We start from the raw sequence: 21,759 nt of genomic DNA, 5'->3' as shown, positions 1-21,759 counted from the left end.
GATTTTGTTTTCAAATGTTTGAATGAAAATAACAATTGCACGCATCAGTGTGTCATCATCATGCTAGGAAAGCTGGGCGTGTAGATTAGTGACCGATGAAGCAGTAGTTAGATTTTAGTTGGTTGGGTGGCTGGTACAAAGCCGACCCTTATAAAATGGGATTTAGTTATCACCTATCAACGCATCTTTTTGAGAACAATGACATGCGACTTGTTTTTTTTTTCAGGTTTCAAGGTTTATTTGTCAAATTCACCGAACAATGCCATGAAGAGTTGCATTGAACAACTCAAGACAGGAATTGTTTCGAAAATTAGGCAAATATTTGTTAGATAACTGTAACACGACGCTGTCTTCAAGATAAAACATTAAGTGGAATTTATCACGGATATTTGAGGAGAAAAGGTGTGTTGGGAAGCACTCTGCCAAAGGATGATTGCATTTGATGTAGCCGACTCAACTCCGTCCATACAGGTAGGCCATGTGATTCTGCCTGCTTTGCATCTCAGATTTGCGTTCATTGGTTACTGCGGTGAAGTTAGTTTTAGGTTAGACATTAGACAGACATTCGGCTCTTCAAATCTCAATAGCTCTTTAACAAAGTATTCATGTAATCCAATATTGGTTTAATTGTGATTACAAAAGTGTATACGAGGTTGCACAGCCCTTATTTACCTAGCATTGTAGGTTGTAAAAATTACATAATGAGGCATATGAATTGAGTAGAGATGTATAAAATGTATTAAAATGTTTCTATTCCAATTTTAACCACTGTAATAATCTGACGTTCCTTCATACAAATGTGCTATTCTCAAACCTTAATACACAGCTTAACCGCTGTTATGATGCTAGTTCTCCCAAAGACACACCCACAAGTATGCTACAGGCGAAGAACTCTGGGCGATACTAGCGTTGGCTATACGAAATTTCGCGAGTAGTGGGAATGCACCGTTATTGTATACGCTATGACGCAGTTGACGCTCGCTGCTGCCGGTTCTCTTTGATTCACTCGCATGCATTCTATCTCCAGCCTTTAGGCTCATACGGGCTCAACACACGTCTCCGTGACAAGGCAAAAAACTCGGTTTATTAAACCAATTTAATGTCTGACTGCAAGAAAATACCCATAGTCTTCCGTAATATACGTACACTAAAGATAATTTGATCACCCAGATAGTCAAATACGTGAAGTAGTCTATCAAAACGGAACGTTCAATCTTCAAATGTAGACCAAACGGGTGACAGATGTCACATTTGCGTCAGGTTCCGCAGATTTGCGGCAGGTGCGGAGGCAGCTCGTAAGACAGGTGCCGCTCTTGTTACGTTGACTCTTGTTCATCTCTGCCTCTATACGTTAGGTTATTGTCTGGACAAGGACACCTTACGTATCTGTGGCAGTTGTTAAAAAAAACGAAAATGGTTAAACACATGAGACAGCAGAGCGTGTTGAACTCCGATGATGTGCTTTCGGAGTCGGAAGCGTCGTTGGACCAACGGGATTGTAGCGAGATGTCTGAATATTCTTTCAACAATGTCCTATACTCTGAATGTTCCGCAATGGACCAAATCGACACTTTTATGAAAAACGTCCAGGTGTTGCTGGATGCAGCAAATTACATTGAGAACAATGAAAGGAACAACGGAAGTAAGTAACGTATTCTGGTGATATTAGACGCAGACTCGCAAAGGCAGACAACAATGGACCGAGATGGTTAGGGCGACAAAAGACTCGTTAACATGCTAACTGGCTGATGATTCGCCTGCCTCCATTTGTCGGATTGTGAATAACATTTCAACTTATTCTTCTGTCAGTGTACATTTGTAAAGAAAACCTGCTAGGATGCTTCATATTGAATTGCTGGCAATGGACATGTTGAGTAGCCTGGATTTTGAATTATATAAATATCCCTGGTAAAAATCCGTAAATTAGGGTAGCACCCACATTTCAACGAATGTGTCTGAATTTGAACCGCAATAAACTGCAATTTTCGATTGGTTGAGAAGTGGCTGTATGGCTTATTTTTTCTTAAGAGCCACTGAGGTTTACAGCATAGGCCCAATAGTATTCATGTGTGCAGAAATGTTTTTTTTTATGCTTTGACTTGTAATTGATTTAATCATATATATAGGAGACGTTATAGACTAGTGCTAGTCAAGTCACCTTGTTTTCCTTTTTCCATACTTGTTTACCTAACATGTTGCCTTCATTTCGAGATTCCTGCTCGCCTACGAAATAGCCTACAAATAATTTGTACAATCCAGTTGTCGAATGAGACATCATAATAGAAACATGTTTACATTTTATTTGTTTTTTTAAATCGGCATATTGTGCTGAGGTCAAAGCCGTGTTATTTCACTTATTATGTCTTAATTCCTGTCGGTTGCCTTTTCTCGTTTCTCATGGTTTCCACATGGTGCAAGATTTACCGTTTTGATTGGACTAAACCCATTTTTCTGTTGTAGACAACCTTTGTAGTTATCCTATCAAAAACAGTTTCAATTTAGACGTAGCTCCAAAGATTTTCATAACTTAATCAGATAGTCCACAAGCTGTCGTTTCCTATGGGAAGCTACTGAAGCCGGTAGGCAGAACCTTGGAAAAGAGGTGGGCCAAGTCAAGCAGGAGCTAGTGAGATGCTATTAGGTCGTATTTCTAGCATTTTTCAGTTATGTATGTATTAATTAATTACCGTTTTTAAGAACAGACAAGCAATTAACAATGTAGAAAAAATTGAAAAGTGTCTTGGATTTATTACTTGCTTTTACAAGCAGTAAAGAATGTGAAGGATATGACCAAGCAATTTCTTGCTTTTGTGATGGGGGAGTCCACCAATCATAGATTTTCTTCCTATACCTTTTGTTTCTTCAAAAAAACTATTCTATGAAGTATGTGCAATAACTCAATTGTTTTCAACTCCTAAAAAATATAATTGTGTGATTTATGAAAACTAACCTCACTTCAGAACAGCAATACTGTACTTTTAGGGGGGGGGAGTGTTTTTGTTCATATCTTTATTGATGGGAAAATAAGCTGAATGTTGACCCATATCTATCTCGGTCCATAGGTTTCCATTGCAAAACCACAGAGTTTCTTCTCCCCAGATGGAGTTAAATTGTCTACCTGACACTTTAGATTCATATCCAATTAGCTCTCTGGCTCTATCAATTTGTATTTGCATTCTCAAAAATCAGAAACATCCCATATTCAGGGATGCAAATATTTGATTATATCTTTTCATGTGACAACACTGAGGAAATGACACTTTGCTACAATGTATAACAGTGTAAATGTGTTGTCCCCTCAAAATAACTCAACACACAGCCATTAATGTCGAAACTGCTAGCAACAAAAGTGAGTACACCCCTAAGGTGGCCCAATTAGCCATTTTCCCCCTCCGGTGTCATGTGACTTGTTAGTGTTACAAGGTTCTCAGGTGTGAATGGGGAGCAGGTGTGTTAAATTTGGTGTTATCGCTCTCACACTCCCTCATACTGGTCACTGGAAGTTCAACATGGCACCTCATGGCAAAGAACTCTCTGAGGATCTGAAAAAAGGAATTGTTGCTCTACATAAAGATGGCCTAGGGTATAAGAAGATTGCCAAGACCCTGAAACTGAGCGGCAGCACGGTGGCCAAGACCATAGTGGTTTAACAGGACAGGTTCAACTCAGAACAGGCCTCGCCATGGTCGACCAAAGAAGTTGAGTGCACGTGCTCTGCCTCTTATCCAGAGGTTGTCTTTTGAAAATAGACATATGAGTGCTGCCTGCATTGCTGCAGAGGTTGAAGCGCTGGGGGGTCAGCCTGTCATTGCTCAGACCATACGCCGCACACTGCATCAAATTGGTCTGCATGGCTGTCGTCCCAGAAGGATCTTCTAAAGATGATGCACAAGAAAGCCTGCAAACAGTTTGCTGAAGACAAGCAGACTAAGGACATGGATTACTGGAACCATGTACTGTGACATACTGAAGCAGAGGATGATGCCCTCCCTTCGTAGACCGGGCTGTAGGACAGTATTCCAACATGATGACGACGATCATTCATTATTGGATAGTGACAATGAGGAAAGATGGAGTATTTGCTGAAAGACCCCGGGGCCTGATTCAGACCCATGCTGTAGCATTAAATGTGTACCAGATGTACCATCTTAAGCCACTGGATCACCCTAGGGCCCATAACCATACCTTTTAACCTGTGCCCTAGACTTACCTTAGATTAAATTAATCAAATTTTGACTTGTAACTATATAATCCAGGGAAAACCGTTTCGAACTCAGAGCTTCACATTTTGTTGGTGTAATAATAGAGATAAGGCACTTCAGATGTCATGATGCTCTGTGGTCGGTTTAAATCTCATGGTTTTATCTCATGAGTTCAGGATTTAGTTCAGGTCTAGGCAAAAACAGAAAACCCAGCACCATTCCCATTAAGGCCACCTAATTATCCACCTCAATCCTTCTCAGTATATTTGACTCCTCACATCTCTATCTCATACTTTAGCTGATATAGGGTGAACAGTCTGGTCTGGTTCATCATTCGAGGGTGGACGATGTGTACATTTGTGTTGTTATTAGTTAGTAAAACGGTTGCCATTTTCAACAACAGATTTGTTGTAATCTTTTGGTCAAAAGGGGGAAAGGTCAGTGGTGAAATATCACAACACAGTTTCTAGCTTGGAGGATGTATCAAGTTACCTGTTAAAACATAGGAATGTTTGATAAATACGATAGCATGTGTATGCAGAAATAGGATGGTCTGACTTGTGTCTGGGTTTTTTAGATGTATGCACAGAATATCATGAGAATAAAAAAGAAACAATTGTCATATTTATACATCAACATTGGTTAAAATGTAAGAGCCTATGTTAGCCAGTTAGTTTTATGAGTCTTATTTGGTATAGGTGATATTCTATTTTGGATAATCAATGAATAGGCTTACAGCAGGAACATTATTTTTTATAGACATATTTAAATATAAATTATTCTCCAAAATATAGGCTTGTAACATGAACACTTGGTTGATACTAATCCAAAATAATCTTGATGGAATTTAGCCCAAAACCGATAAGCACCCTTATTGTAGAGCATGTGTAAGAAAAGGTTGGTTAGCTAGCTAAACTATCTAGCAATGTGTCGGTAACATCATTAGCTTCTCTGGTGAATGTCAAATTTTGATGTCTGCTTTTATATTGGGCGGAAACGTCCTATGACTGTGAACCTAGACGTCATACATCACTTCTCCTGTATTTACACTGTGATTCACAGTTGAAGGATATCTGGCAGAAAGGTTAAACCTTACCTCAGAAGGTAATGGCAAGAATTACAAATGTATTTTTTACCAAAAGGTTCTCCACACTTTTGTGATTTCATATTCGGAATTAAGGTCCTGCTACATCCCAGCTGCACCCGACAGATTTGGAGCAGGTGTTGTCAAGATACATCCTCGGAAACACATCTAATGCTGTTCTGGGTTTTAAGACACTGCTTGTTCAAACGCAAGTCTAAAGCAGAATCCTTATGGTCTAAAAGGGAATGCACTCCAGCCTTCTGACTTTATTGAGCTTGCAGACACCCAGGCCCATTGACCCCCTGAAGTGGGGGCATATTGTCTCCACCATATTAACCTAACATATTACTACTTAAAAAAACATTCATGTTTTTCCTTCTAAATGAGTGTGATTTATTTTGTCTTCCCTACTTATGTATGTATAAACATGTACTGTAGGGATGACTTAATATAATTATTTGATTAGTATTTGATACACTGCCAATTTTGCAGGTTTTCCTACTTACAAAGCATGTAGAGGTCTGTCATTTTTATCATAGTTACACAAAAATCCAGAAAATCACTGTTTAATTGTATGCTTTTTAAATAATTAATTAGCATTTTATAGCATGACATAAGTATTTGATCACCTACCAACCAGTAAGAATTCTGTCTCACAGACCTGTTAGTTTTTCTTTAAGAAGCCCTCCTGTTCTCCACTCATTACATGTATTAACTGCACCTGTTTGAACTTGTTACCTGTATAAAATACACCTGTCCACACACTCAATCAAACAGACTCCAACCTCTCCACAATGGCCAAGACCAGAGAGCTGTGTGAGGACATCAGGGATAAAATTGTAGACCTGCACAAGGCTGGGATGAGCTACAAGCAGCTTGGTGAGAAGGCAACAACTGTTGGTGCAATTATTAGAAAATGGAAGAAGTTCAAGATGATGGTCAGTCTCCCTCGGTCTGGGGCTCCATGCAAGATCTCACCTTGTGGGGCATCAATGATCATGAGTAAGGTGAGGGATCAGCCCAGAACTACTCGGCAGGACCTGGTCAATGACCTGAAGAGAGCTGGGACCACAGTCTCAAAGAAAACCCTTAGTAACACACTACGCCGTCATGGATTAAATTCCTGCAGCGCACGGAAGGTCCCCCTGCTCAAGCCAGCGCATGTCCAGGCCCGTCTGAAGTTTGCCAATGACCATCTGGATGATCCAGAGGAGGAATGGGAGAAGGTCATTTGGTCTGATGAGACAAAAATAGAGCTTTTTGATCTAAACTCCACTCGCCGTGATTGGAGGAAGAAGAAGGATGAGTACAACCCCAAGAACACCATCCCAACCGTGAAGCATGGAGGTGGAAACATCATTCTTTGGGGATGCTTTTCTGCAAAGGGGACAGGACGACTGCACTGTATTGAGGGGAGGATGGATGGGGCCATGTATCGCGAGATTTTGCCCAACAATCTTCTTCCCTCAGTAAGAGCATTGAAGATGGGTGACAACGACCCGAAACACACAGCCAGGGCAATTAAGGAGGGGCCCCGAAAGAAGCATCTCAAGGTCCTGGAGTGGCCTAGCCAGTCTCCAGACCTGAACCCAATAGAAAATCTTTGGAGGGAGCTGAAAGTTCGTATTGCCCAGTGACGATAGGTCTGTATGGAGGAGTGGGCCAAAATCCCTGCTGCAGTGTGTGCAAACCTGGTCAAGAACTACAGGAAATGTATGATCTCTGTAATTGCAAACGAAGGTTTCTGTACCAAATATTATTTCTGCTTTTCTGATGTATCAAATACTTGCAATACTCATGCAATAAAATGCAAATTAATTATTTAAAAATCATACAATGTATTTCTTTTTTTTTTTCTTTTTTTTTGATTCCGTCACTCACAGTTGCAGAGTACTTATGATAAAGAGACTTCTACATGCTTTGTAAGTGGGAAAACCTGCAAAATCGGCAGTGTATTAAATACTTGTTCTCCCCACTGTATCTACAAAATGTTTCTAATAATCAATCAATTTATCTTAAACTGATTTCATGGAATCATTTTTTGAGTTTCTTTAGCAGTTATAAAACGTATAATTTTTATGCTTTGTGTTTTTTGTAAGAATTCGGGCACAAGGCATATTACCCAATGTTACACTATGTGTGATGGGCATGGGTTAGGAACAAGATTTCTATTAAACATACAAAGAGAAGAAACACTTGTACGATATAGCTCAGAAAGGGATGATTTTATTTGTATTTTCATTTCATTTTCAAGTTATCAACTGTGTGGATTGTATTATTCTTTGTCAAAATTGAAAAACTGTTTATAGACATGATGTTAATGTTGTTTTGATAATGTCACATGTTTCCGGCCCAAACAGTATCATTAAAGTGTGTGCCCTCTTTCTATGACAGAAATGACAGAATGTTTAGTACAAAGGCCTAATGTGATTAACATATGTATTCAATCACCAGAATCCGAACATGGATATGCCTCAACATACCCTGCCACTCAGAACACACATCAACGGAAATTCAAGAGTAAGAAAATTGACAATATTCACAACAGGTAAATTAGTCAATATCTTCCTAACAGTTATTCACCATTTATTTGTTATTGGATTTCGCTCCAATACACCAGTCAAATGTGGATGAAATTAGGTGCTGTTTTATCAACCTAACCCTAACATACATATGCTGTTTTTCTTTGCCGTCTATAACCTGTCAATTTTGTTTTACACTCAGGTCAGCACACAATGAGCTGGAAAAAAATAGGTGAGTCCCAAGGGGCTGTGACTGTCATTCTGTGCCAGTGTGAGTATTTCCACTGACAGTTACTGTTTGTTATTGATCAAATGTCTTTCATTTACCATTTTGTTCTCTAATCTTTTCCACTCTGAATGTTATTTAGTCACACATCTGTGTAATATTGGGTAGGCCACAGTAAGAAGTCAATTAGATGTATTAGTCCCTTATAGCTTAATACATCTTATGGTTCATTACCGGTCTTGGTAAATATCAAAGTTTACATACTAATTCAACAGTACACACTGATAAATGGTTTGATAGTACATACGTAATGAAGCAATGTACATTTTGTTTGGCTCAGCATTTGGTAACATTTAAAGTGGTGTGGTCTAGTTGTTTTTGAATGACAAACATAGAACATCTTCATAGTTGAGACTTTTTTTTTTCAGTGTCTCGCTCTATCTAAACAGCTCTTCTGTGCATTACATAGCAGCTTATGTAATAGGCTCTCAAAACATTAAATACAGGAAACAAAATCAACTACTTAAAAATCTAGTTATTTCATGAAAACATATTTCAATCAATCATTACATAATGGCCTAGTAAATACTAACTCCAATTATCAATACACCCTAACATTCTTAACCAGTTTTTTTTATGTCGGGGCCATTTTTGATACTATATTATAGTTTACACCACAAAAGGAAAGTAAACATATTACATAGCATGAGCTATATTATTTTTCCTTAAGTATTTGACTAAAGATGACCAGTGCAGAAAGAATGTCACTTGAGTGTGAATGTCCAGAAACAAAAGGCTTTATTTTACCTGTTCTGTTTTGTCTTTAAATACTGTAAAGAAAAATAAAACGTTTATAGACAATAAATAAATACACCAAATTAACAAATCACTGCAAAAAAGCCAAAAATGTGTTATATACATTATATTGTACTTTGTATTTTAGTTTTACTGTATAGTGTCTCATAGCATTTTAACTTACCTATTTTCATTCTTGGATTTTCTTACAATTTCTTACATTCTGTTTCTATGAATAATATCAACAAAAAAAAACATTTTATTCCAGAAGGAAAACCATTTATCCCAACTCACAAGCACTATTCAGTGTTTTTCTTTGTCATTGTGTTGTCATGTAGAAAACACTGTCATTTAATACAGTTGTGCTCAAAGGTTTGCATACCCTTGGAGTATTGGTAATATACACTCACCTAAAGGATTATTAGGAACACCATACTAATACTGTGTTTGACCCCCTTTCGCCTTCAGAACTGCCTTAATTCCACGTGGCATTGATTCAACAAGGTGCTGAAAGCATTCTTTAGAAATGTTGGCCCATATTGATAGGATAGCATCTTGCAGTTGATGGAGATTTGTGGGATGCACATCCAGGGCACAAAGCTCCCGTTCCACCACATCCCAAAGATGCTCTATTGGGTTGAGATCTGGTGACTGTGGGGGCTATTTCAGTACAGTGAACTCATTATCATGTTCAAGAAACCAATTTGAAATGATTCCAGCTTTGTGACATGGTGCATTATCCTGCTGGAAGTAGCCATCAGAGGATGGGTACATGGTGGTCATAAAGGAATGGACATGGTCAGAAACAAAGTTCAGGTAGGCCGTGGCATTTAAACGATGCCCAATTGGCACTAAGGGGCCTAAAGTGTGCCAAGAAAACATCCCCCACACATTACACCACCACCACCAGCCTGCACAGTGGTAACAAGGCATGATGGATCCATGTTCTCATTCTGTTTACGCCAAATTCTGACTCTACCATCTGAATGTCTCAACAGAAATCGAGACTCATCAGACCAGGCAACATTCTTCCAGTCTTCAACTGTCCAATTTTGGTGAGCTCGTGCAAATTGTAGCCTCTTTTTCCTATTTGTAGTGGAGATGAGTGGTACCCAGTGGGGTCTTCTACTGTTGTAGCCCATCCGCCTCAAGGTTGTGCGTGTTGTGGCTTCACAAATGCTTTGCTGCATACCTCGGTTGTAACGAGTGGTTATTTCAGTCAAAGTTGCTCTTCTATCAGCTTGAATCAGTCGGCCCATTCTCTTCTGACCTCTAGCATCAACAAGGCATTTTCGCCCACAGGACTGCCGCATACTGGATGTTTTTCCCTTTTCACACCATTCTTTGTAAACCCTAGAAATGGTTGTGCGTGAAAATCCCAGTAACTGAGCAGATTGGGAAATACTCAGACCGGCCCGCCTGGCACCAACAACCATGCCACGCTCAAAATTGCTTAAATCACCTTTCTTTCCCATTCTGACATTCAGTTTGGAGTTCAGGAGATTGTCTTGACCAGGACCACACCCCTAAATGCATTGAAGCAACTGCCATGTGATTGGTTGATTTGATAATTGCATTAATGAGAAATTGAACAGGTGTTCCTAAAAATCCTTTAGGTGAGTGTATGTACCATTTGTTAAGAATATGAGTGAGCAGGGAAAATGCATGTCTTTTATTTCTTATGGGATTCACATTCAACTGTAGGTCATAACAGAATGGCACAATCATAAAACAAAACATGGCAACAAAGAAAAATGTGAACTGACCCCTTTTCAAAAGTCTGCATACCCTTAGTCCTTAATACTGTGTATTGCCCCCTTTAGCATCAATTACAGAGTGCAGTCTTTTGTAATAGTTGTCTATGAGGCCCCAAATTCTTGCAGGTGTTATAGCTGCCCATTCGTCTTGGCAAAATGCCTCCAGGTCATGCAAAATCTTTGGTCGTCTTGCAAGAACCGCACATTTGCGGTCTTCCCAGAGTTGCTCGATGTTATTTTCTGTTGTAACCACTGGAGGGTCAACTTGGCCATGTGCTTAGGGTCATTGTTGTGCTGGAAAGTCCAAGAGTCCCATGCACAGCTTTCTTGTAGAAGAATGCAAATTGTCTTCCAGTATTTTCTGATAACATGTTGTATTCACTTTGCCATACATTTTCACAAGATTCCTCATGTGTTTAGAGCTCACACACCCCCAAAACATCAGTGAGCCACCACATTCTTCACAGTAGGGATAGCATTCTTGTCACTATTGGCCTCTCCCAACATAGCGCTTATGGTTGTTACCATAAAGCTCTATTTTGGTTTTGTCACTCCAATTTACAGTGTGCCGCAAGCTGTGAGGCTGGTCAAGGTGTTGTTGGGCATATTGTAACTGAGCTTTTTGTGGCATTGGCGCAGTAAAGGCTTCTTTCTGGCAACTTGACCATGCAGCTAATTTTTGTTCAAGTATTGTCGTATTGCGCTCCTTGAAACAACCACACCGTCTTTTTCCAGAGCAGGCTGTATTTCTCCTGAGGTTACCTGTGGGTTTTTACTTTGTATCTCAGACAATTCTTCTGGCAGTTTTGGCTGAAATGTTTCTTGGTCTACCTGACCTTGGTTTGGTATCAAGAGATTGAACAGTACTGACTGACATTTGCAAGGCTTTGGATATTTGTTTATATACTTTTCCATCTTTATAAAGTTCTATTACCTTGTTACACAGGTCTTTTGACAGTTCTTTTCTGCTCCCCATGGCTCAGTATCTAGCCTGCTCAGTGTATCCATGTGAGAACTAACTCATTGACTATTTATACACAGACACTTATTGCAATTTAGAAAGTCACAGGTGTGGGAAATTCACCTTGAATTGCCATTTTCACGTGTGTGTCAGCTTGTGTGTCTGTAACAAGGCCAAACATTCAAGGGTATGCAAACTTTTGATCAGAGGCATTTGGTGTTTTTTTTTTTTATCATTATGATTTAAAAGGAGCGAAACAACTGTCTGATAATAAATGGCTTCATGTGATCACAAAATGTAACAATTTCTGCCAGGGTATGCAAACTTATGAGCATAACTATATCAAACTCAAATCATTACAATTCTAGAACAATGATCTCTATTAAATTTGTAACACTGTACATGACCATGTTTTTGTACATGTATGACAATAAGGGAAGCTGTGCTGAGAGGTCAGACAAATTAGTTCACGTACCTGAAGTAATTGTGTCCAAGTCATTCTACTGGGTCTGATGGTGTTTTTCCTATTTCAAGTGGAGACCACTTACAGATGTCGCTCATCTAATTACAGCGTCTTCTTACCGCAGTAAAATAAGGTAGATGGCGTCAACATGCAGTAGATTGCATTAAGCTGTGATTTAAAGTCTTGTTTACATTATGGTACATTATGTCTCGAGTCACCTGAAAATGACTCAAGACACTCCATTATTTTGTTTTGTAAACTTGCAGATATCACTTGCTCGAGACAAGGTAGCATGCGCCACATTTTTGATAAAGCCCCCCCAGAGTTTTGCAAATTTGAAGACTATTGTGGGGAACTGTATCAAGTTTCTGTGCAATGTGCACACATGTTTGAAACATACTGCGTGGGTATGTTTCAAACATGCCGGTGTACTTTCAAACACTCTGTCTACCTAGTGTTTTATTCTCTCATAGTCGTAATATACACAAGCCCTAAGATTTAGACAATCAGGTGAGGGGAATTTTGTTACTAATTTGTGATATAAATACATCTGAAATGTACATGGCAGGAGCGAAAAACAACAGACACTAGGCCCTCCATGGGATGCGTGACATATGTGGATAAGTTATATTTGAAATATGAGACATTTATTGATCAATTCCCAGGTACACAAAATTCCCAGCTGGTCTGTTGTGCTTCCCCCTGTTACTTCTCACACTATTTCAAGAGTACATATCCTCTATTTCTCAGAGGAAAAAATTTAAGCTTGTAACAGTCTTAGTGTATGGGCCTCATTTTATGGCAGCTGATGCACTGTGGTCTGAAGAAATTCCCATGTGGGAGCGCATTGTTTGGAAAGGTTTCTATCTTAAAGGAGAACTTGAAGATATGGAAGGACTTACCCAGTGCCCCAAGCAATGCAGCTTGTTCCAATGCCTGTCCACAAATTAATTTAAATGAATGTGAGAAGAAACAATTATCTTTAAAAGAACACAACACAAATGGGTAGAGTGGTTGCTTCTCCCTAGTGAATGTATTCAGATACAAACTACATGTTCCATTTATTTGAAGCTGAGGTTGTTTTATACAATCATTTGACGTTCACAAATTAATAATCTAAGTTCCCCATAAATGTTGCCATGTGACAGCCTCTGATCTATTCATCTATAATTCAGATCGCACATTATGACAATGTTGATGTTTAGGACGCTAGCATGTACATCGACATTTTCATCATGTACATTCAAAGCCCTGTAAGAATGTATTGTGATCCTAGAACGCGTCTGCTGACAACACAACCTCTTAGTCATTTTTTCATTTCAAATCCACTGTTGAAGATTAGAGCAAAAACAACAAAACTTGTCCCTGTCCAAATATTTATGGACTGCACTGTATATAAAAGGGGAGAGATCTGGAAGAGGTAGCATCATACAGGCCCATTTATCTCCTCAACTCAGGCATTACCATAAGAAACGCAAGGTTACCTAATGTGGACCTTGCTGTTGAATCTCTATCTGTAAAGACTTGTTTGAAGTTTATTTTGTGAAACCATTGAAAATGTTTTCATAAAATGAATGTTACTTCTATAAAGGAGCCCCTGCATGAGAATACTCACTAGTAAATCCATATCACCTGAAATTAAACTACCACAGAGGGACGCTCTCCTCTTTGCTCTGGCCATCAAAACTTTAGCACAAATGATAGGATCTCATGTAGCATTTCACGATTATAACACTAATAATGATATTCAAAAATGTCTCTAAATACAGATAACATTTTCCTCTATGTAACAGAACCCCAATTTGATTCAATCATCAACCTGTTTATCTGAAGTTATGAAAAGGTAAAAGATGCCTCTGCTATTCCCAGACAGAGGGAAGAGGCTCTCCCTGATAGTTTACTGTTGAGCCACTAGCATCCGCACTGTCATGTTTTGGCTTGATAATACTCTGGCTTCGCTCATCTGGCTTGGCATGGAGTGTTTGGAGGATTGCCACAGCCTTTCTATTTCTGCTGTGTTCAAATATTTTGTAGGTATACAATTACTAACCACAATGACTACATACTGTCCATCCAAATACATCCATTCATTCTTCCATCCATGTGAAGGGGAGAGGAATATGGCCTCATTTATTTGCCATTGAATTCTGTGTATATTGCATCGGCATTCCTTTTAGTCAGCTTTTACACATGCAATCCAATTATGATCCACACATTTCAGAACTGATCGGATTGGTTTAATAACAAGATCAGAATTGATATGCCTGTGTAAAAACAGCCTTATTGTTTTCAACAAAGCGTTGTTTCTCCATCCACTCAGGCGAGCACATCTCCGCCTGTGTTTGGAGAGACTGAAGACACTGATCCCACTGGGTCCAGACTGCAGTCGGCACACTACTCTAGGATTGCTTAACAAAGCCAAGGGGCACATAAAGGTAGGATAGTCAGCAATACCACCATGGTGATGTGTATATATATATTTCAATCTAAATGTTTGCCATGCAAAAGTATTCAATGCCCTGTGGAAACTCCCAGTTTAAATGCAGAAAATCCACTAGTATTTTTTTTTTTTCCTCACCATTGCCCTCCACCAGTGAATAATTTCAGTTGCTGTCACATTTTCTGGATGAACATTTCACTGTTGAAAGATTATTGGTTGTGAATCTGAAGAAAAATTAAGACCAAATGGTATTGTACAGAGTATAAAGAAAGTCTGTGTTTGGATATCCCAGTGAGCCCAGTTGGATCAAATATCAGGGAACAGAAGTTGCATCACCCAGACACTGCCAAAAAAGGTTTGTCCCTCAAAACTCAGTGCTTAAACAAGTAGGCTTGTGCAAGAAGCCAACAACAGAGGCCAACAATAACTTTGAAGAAGCTCCAGAGTTCGGAGCCTTGGGGTGGAGTAATGGTGCACTGATCAATAATATCAAGAGATCTGGATAAAACTGGCCTTCGTTAGAGTGTGAGAAGAAAGAAGTCAGTACACAAAAAGTAGAATCTGAAAGACTGAGAGTGATCCAGCTGCAATGTCAGAAACATTTTTGTTGACCAAAACTCAAAGCGCTATGTGTGGCACAAACTTCACTCAACCCATGCCTCAAGACGAGCATTGTCAAAACAGCATAAACAACCTGAGCAAATCTGCCAAGAAGAATAGGACAGAATTACTCCAACACTATGCCGATAAAATGCTAATTAATTATTTAAAAATCATACAATGTAATTTTCTGGATTTTGGATTCCGTCTCTCACATTTGAAGTGTACCTATGATAAAAATGACAGACCTCTACATGCTTTGTAAGTAGGAAAACCTGCAAAATCGGCAGTGTATCAAATACTTGTTCTCCCCACTGTAAAACAAAAAAGCAATTTCAATGTACAATTTATAATTCAATGATATGTGATTATTGGTCATGGGTTTGAATACTTTTGCAGGGCACTGTTTGTCACTTTCCCCAGAAGAATACCATTTTCATTTTTTATTTGTATTTATTTTACCTTTATTAGCCAGGAATACATTATTGAGGACAAATTTGCATTGACATCCTGGCAAAAGGAAAAAGATCTCAGGTCAATACTTGGTTTGACAAAAACACAATCAAAACATTATGTACAGAGGAAAAAGGCAACAGATTAATAAATGACACCATATGAGGTGATACCTACTGTATATACAGATGCATACGATGCTTAGGTGCTCATATGAGGTTATACAGTGAGATGATACGTACATATGGTGTCTGGACTGTGACACATCTTAATTGTCCCCAACAATGAAATCAGACGGAGGACAGTGTATCAGGTTCAGTCGGTTTGATTGTGTGTCACAGGCCTCTGACCCTACTATGCATTGTTTGACAAAACCTGGGTGAATAACGTGTCTTACTGGTGAGAACCAGTATTTTCTAAATTACATTGATTGGCACATGCAGGGGCACAAAGTCCATTACCACATGTTCTTGCATAGTTGTATATAGAGAATGTGCTGGCTGCACCAAAGTCCGGCATGGCTCATTGGTCAAAGCATCCGTCTCTGCATTTGAAAGTTTTGAGGTCAAGGCTGTACTTTAGGTTTTTATAAAAATGTACCTACTTGTTAAAAAACACTGTATAACTTAAGATCTAAATGCATTTCTGCATGAATCTGGTTGATATTAAATGTTTTCTAGGCTACAAGTATAATTGTAATTTATGATCAAATGTAATGTTGTTCCTTTTTATACTATGCTATACATGTGGTTATGTAAAGTCACACATTGCAGCAAAACTTGGGTGAATGATGTGGCCTGCTGTTGAGAGCCGGCATTTTCATTAATTCCATTGATTAGCATAGAGGTAATACATTCTCTAACCAGTTGGCTGGTATAGTTGCATATAGAACATTCCATGCATATAGAACATTTGCTATTTCATCCATATCAAATTTGAAATTCCATCGGTTTTGTGAATTATTTTGGCATCATAACATGAGGGGAGTATTTGACCAATTGGCTTCACAGCTGTTTCTTATAATTCAGGTGTTTTTGTTGGCAGCATTAGTACATGCAAACAAGACCTGTCAATGTCTAGTCTTGATTCTTGGCTTTGCATTGGCATTTGGAGTCTGTTGCTGGTGTTTGACAACATGAAGACAAAAGAGGCGTCAAAGTAATTCAAGCTGGGTCAGATAGATCAGAGATATAGCTAAAATATTTGGTGTGCCAAAATCTATTTTTTGGTACATTAGGAAGAAAAATTAAAGCACTGGTGAGCTCAGCAATGGCAAATTACTTTGGAAGCCCTCTGCTGTGCATGACCAAAGAATGTGTGGAATGTAAGCCAATACCATCGGCAGAAGTCCTATAAAGGCAAGTTAGTCATTCCAATCAGCAGATTAACCCCATATTAATTGTATACAGTCATTTCAAAACCAAAACTATGGCTGATTGGAATGAGTGTTAACAATCTAACCAAATACCAAGCCATTTGTAGGTATCAACATACTTTATGAATGTTTGAGAGGCAAACAGGTAGAGGTAATTTCTGATTGAAGACAATTTCCATTACCTGCCAAAACACTGCAGCACACAACCTCAATGTGATTATCTTCCTCAGCCTGCAAATCACTTCTGGCTGCACAATTGCTAGCCTGCAAACTCAAGGTGTTTAGACTCCTGCCATTATTTTATTTCACACAGTTGCAGAACCTATTTGTCACCATCTTGTGGAAAAAAACTTTTTTCCGTTTTTCACATTGCAGTGGTTCTAACCTTGTAAGAGAGATTGTTTTAGTTGGCTTGAATTTGTGAACTCGCAGACATTAAAACCTATTTGTTACACTCCATTGGATGTGTTCAATATTTGATCACACCTGCTTTTTAACTGAATGTTGTCAGCCAGTAAAGTTAAACAGTGTAAACTGGCAAGCTTTTAGAAAATAGCCATGTGGTGTTATTTACATATGTGTTTTGTATCCAAATGGTGGTACGTTTTAGATTTGTGGTGCTTCACCATCAAATACATTCTGTATCATCTTTAAGTTGAACTGATGTGTGGATGGGAGCTCAAAGGGGTAAGGCATATTAGCCAAGCATCATTCTGTGTGTGGGGTGGCAGCTTTCTGCAGGGATTTCCTTGACGGAGCTTTAGTGAGCCCATTCAACACCCAGCAAGCTAACTGAGGTTGTCAGATGTAGGATGATGTAGTTTTACCCTGCACATCTGATCTCAAATTACTTCAGTTGGACTAGTGGAACAGCTTGGAGCTGCTTAAACTCTCCAGTCCCTGTTGGAAATTGCTGCGTGTATACAGGGTCACGAAATTTGTAAGAAGAGAATTTTTGTGGAAGCAGTTTTTGCAGTTTGTTAATTTGAACTGGATAGTTTGCTTGTACCATTTGTGGAGACAAATTATGAAAACAATTATAACGGCAGTACACATTTTAATACTACATATCAGATTTTTCTGCATGTTCATTCATTTCACTATGTACTTTTTAAGTCCAATCATTGCATGTTGGTATTTAGAGTAAAATTAACGTTTAATTTTTGTATATTGCAACTGTTGAGTATTGTATAATGTAAACAGCAATATGGAATATCAGCAAGTGACTGTGTTGTGAGACTGAGGGCTGTCTCATAGTAAGTGCAGATACAACTCAGAAAATCTTATAAATAATCTTCTTATGCAATTGTAAATAGGTAGAGTAACTCTCTCTCTCTCTCTCTCTCTCTCTCTGTCTGTCTGTCTGTCTGTCTGTCTAGAAATTAGAGGAGATGGACCGGAGAAGTCAGCACCAGCTGGAGACTCTGGAGCGTGAGCAGAGGCACCTGCAGAGGCAGCTGGCTCATCTGCAGGCCCCTGGAGGTGAAGACAAGGACATGGTTCTGATGGACAGAACACTCCCTGTAGCCTCCGAACACTCAGACTCAGGCCAAGGTAATCCAACCTTTCAACAGAATTTTGTATATACACTGAACAAAATTGTAAAAGCAACACACTACACAAAAGGCCTATTGCTCTCAAATATTGTTCACAAATCTGTCTAAATCTGTGTTAGTGAGCACTTTCCTTTGCCGAGATAATCCATCCAACTCACAGGTGTGGCGTATCAAGATGCTGATTAGACAGCATGATTATTGCACAGGTGTGCCTTAGGCTGGCCACAATAAAAAGCCACTCTAAAATGTGCAGTTCCATCACACAGCACAATGCCACAGATGTTGCAAGTTTTGAGGGAACGTGCAATTGGCATGCTGACTGCAGGAATGTCCACCAGAGCTGTTGCCCGTAAATTGAATGTTCATTTCTCTACCATAAGCCGTCTCCAAAGGAGTTTCAGAGAATTTGGCAGTACATCCAACCAACCTCACAACCTCAGACCACGTGTAACCACACCAGCCCAGGACCTCCACATCCAGCATCTTCACCTCCAAGATCATCTGAGACCAGCCACCGGACAGCTGCATCAACAATCGGTTTGCACAACCAAAGAATGTCTGCACAAACTGTCAGAAACCGTCTCAGGGAAGCTCATCTGCATGCTGGTCGTCCTCATCGGGGTCTCGACATGACTGCAGTTCGTCGTCATAACCGACTTGAGTGGGCAAATGCTCACATTCGATGGCGTCTGGCACTTTGGAGAGGTGTTCTCTTCATGGATTAATACCGGTTTTCACTGTACAGGGCAGATGGCAGACAGCGTGTATGGTGTTGTGTGGGTGAGCGGTTTGCTGATGTCAACGTTGTGGATCGAGTGGCCCATGGTGGTAGTGGGGTTATGGTATGGGCAGGTGTGTGTTATGGACAACAAACACAGATGCATTTTACTGATGGCATTTTGAATGCACAGAGATACCTTGACGAGATCCTGAGGCCCATTGTTGTGCCATTCATCCACGACCATCACCTCATGTTGCAGCATGATAATGCCCAGCCCCATGTTGCAAGGATCTGTACACAATTCCTGGAAGCTGAAAACATTGAAGAGGAGTGGACCAATATTCCAAAATCAACAACCTGATCAACACTATGGGAAGGAGATGTGTTGCACTGCGTGAGGCAAATGGTGGTCACACCAGATACTGACTGATTTTCGGACCCCCCCGGACACCCCCAATACAGTGAAACTGCACATTTTAGAGTGGCCTTTTATTGTTGCCAGCCTAAGGCACATCTGTGCAATAATCATACTGTCTAATCAGCATCTTGATATGCCACACCTGTGAGGTGTATGGATTATCTTGGCAAAGGAGAAGTGCTCTCTAACAGAGATTTAGACAGATTTGTGAACCATATTTGAGAGCAATAGGCCTTTTGTGTACATAGAGAGAGTCTTAGATCAGAGTCTTCAGCTCATGATAAATGGGGGCAAAAACAGAAGTGTTGCATTTATAATTTTGTTCAGTGTATTATACAGTAGGTTTGCAGTAACATTTGCTACCTTCTACAGTGTAGCACTGGGTGTCATCAAGCATTCATTGTAACTCCGTTATAGTATCTGATAACGAATGCTGATACATTTGGGGGGATTATTACATGTTTTCCTCTCATTCAAATAGATGCAGAAGAGATTGATGTGGACGTGGAAAGCACAGAGTTCTCTCATGGAGAGCTAGACAGCATCAGCGCTTGCAGTGACTTAGACGACCACAACAGTCGACAGAGCTTGGCCAGCGACGAGGGCTATTCCACCTGCAGTCTAAAACTGGCCTTTTCATCCTAAGATCCAGCCTGAAGCTCTTCATCCAACATTTGCAACCAAAACTGGCCTTCTCTTAAGAACCAGCCTAAACCATTCCATCTGCAGTCTTTAACTGGTCCTCTACTAAGAAGTCCTCATGCAGTCTAAAACTGAACTCACCTAAGAACTGGCCTGAATCTCAAGTGTCTTTAGTTAACTGGTCCTTTACTCTTATGAACTAGCTCAACTAGTCCATCTCCTGAAGTTTAAAACTGAACCTCTCCTCTTAAGAACCAGCCTAAAAAACAATGACTTAGTCAAAACCAACCAGCTAAAAACGAAACATCATCGGCATAAAAGTGAACACATCCCACTACAGCTGTATACTGTATTTTGCTTCAAATGTGAGCAACTGTGTTTACAGTCTGTTACCGGTCTGCTCCTAAAACCAGCACAAAAACACAAATAAAACCAGCCAAAAGCACACCAGACTGTGGGCAATGTTCTTCCCACATTGGAATTCTCTAACTGTGACCATCTGGAAAGACAAACTGCTGTCATGTTACGAGGCCTGTATTTGCACTCAAAACTGGTTCTCTAATCCAGTACCTAGAGTCTGTAGCTGAATTATACCCCAAATCCTTGACACATGCCACCAAATGTTATTCCTAATTTATGTGAGTAACTCCATTTAATTTTTCCAGTATTTAATGTCTGTCTTTGTCACACTTGAATTTTGAAACAAATGACAATATTTGATGTTTTGAGAACAGTCAAATTTTATTTTATCCCAGACAAAAGCTAATGCAATGGTACATGCCAGGCTAAATATCTCACTGATCCCCTTAAGATTTTTAAAGTATGTTTGTTTGTAGGCAGATATAAGCCATCCCATACTTCCCAATCACAATCCTGAAGCAATAACACAGTGCTATTAAAGTCCGCTCCTAAGTTGGCAGTTAATGGCACAATTGTCCAAACAGAAATTTGGAACAAAAATAATGGTGAATGTGTATTGAAAGATTTCTCATGCTTTGGATTGACCTGGTTTAAAAGCTTACGTCTTCGTAGCATGTATAACACAAAAGCACATGACAGACTTTAATTATTGTATTTCTTTTTTACTTGTGTTGCATTATAGCGGAATAGCATTCCAAAGTAAAAACCCTAAAGCTGAAAATACTGATTATTTATTAAACACAATTGCACTGCAAGACTAATCATTCCACTAACCAAATTGTATGTCATCTGATGACCATATTTATATTTGTGGTACAACTATATAATCACCACCAACTGTGTCTTAACATGGCTTAATTGAATCTTGCACAGGTTTCTTAATTCAAAGTCTTTATTCAATGTGAGTGCTGGATAATTTGTAAAATGCACAATGAAAAAGACTAAAAAAAGAACAATACTGTGCCAAATCAGCCATCAAAGGTAACTTTTACAAATGAAAAGTTGCTGATCCCCTGCTACTATTTTGTGATTCCTGTTAACTTGATGAATAAACCTCTACCACCCCATATACCTATAATGTCCATTTACTCTTTGCTATACATTACCTTTCTACTTGGAGATTG

General features: G+C 39.3%; 1 protein-coding gene across 1 annotated transcript; it reads left to right on the top strand.

Annotated features, from left to right (window-relative positions):
- Window positions 1-949: 949 nt before the first annotated feature.
- On the top strand, window positions 950-21,689 carry LOC105010582 (max-interacting protein 1). The gene is made up of 6 exons (XM_010869968.3): window positions 950-1,642; window positions 7,741-7,834; window positions 8,011-8,040; window positions 14,331-14,445; window positions 18,258-18,432; window positions 20,055-21,689. The coding sequence occupies exons 1-6, from the start codon at window positions 1,414-1,416 to the stop codon at window positions 20,216-20,218; spliced, it is 807 nt and encodes a 268-aa protein (XP_010868270.1). The 5' UTR covers window positions 950-1,413; the 3' UTR covers window positions 20,219-21,689.
- The last annotated feature ends 70 nt before the right edge of the window (window positions 21,690-21,759 follow it).

This window comes from Esox lucius, chromosome 6, assembly GCF_011004845.1.
Source record: "Esox lucius isolate fEsoLuc1 chromosome 6, fEsoLuc1.pri, whole genome shotgun sequence".
NCBI classification, from domain to species: domain Eukaryota; kingdom Metazoa; phylum Chordata; class Actinopteri; order Esociformes; family Esocidae; genus Esox; species Esox lucius.
Note: the sequence above shows the minus strand (reverse complement) of the source record. Positions and strands in the feature narration are given on the sequence as shown.

Coding starts and splice junctions, on each gene's coding strand:
- LOC105010582 (XM_010869968.3), top strand. CDS start 1,414: ATGGTTAAACACATGAGACAGCAGAGCGTGTTGAACTCCGATGATGTG. Junction 14,446..18,257: donor AAGCCAAGGGGCACATAAAG/GTAGGATAGTCA, acceptor CTGTCTGTCTAG/AAATTAGAGGAGATGGACCG. Junction 18,433..20,054: donor ACACTCAGACTCAGGCCAAG/GTAATCCAACCT, acceptor TCATTCAAATAG/ATGCAGAAGAGATTGATGTG.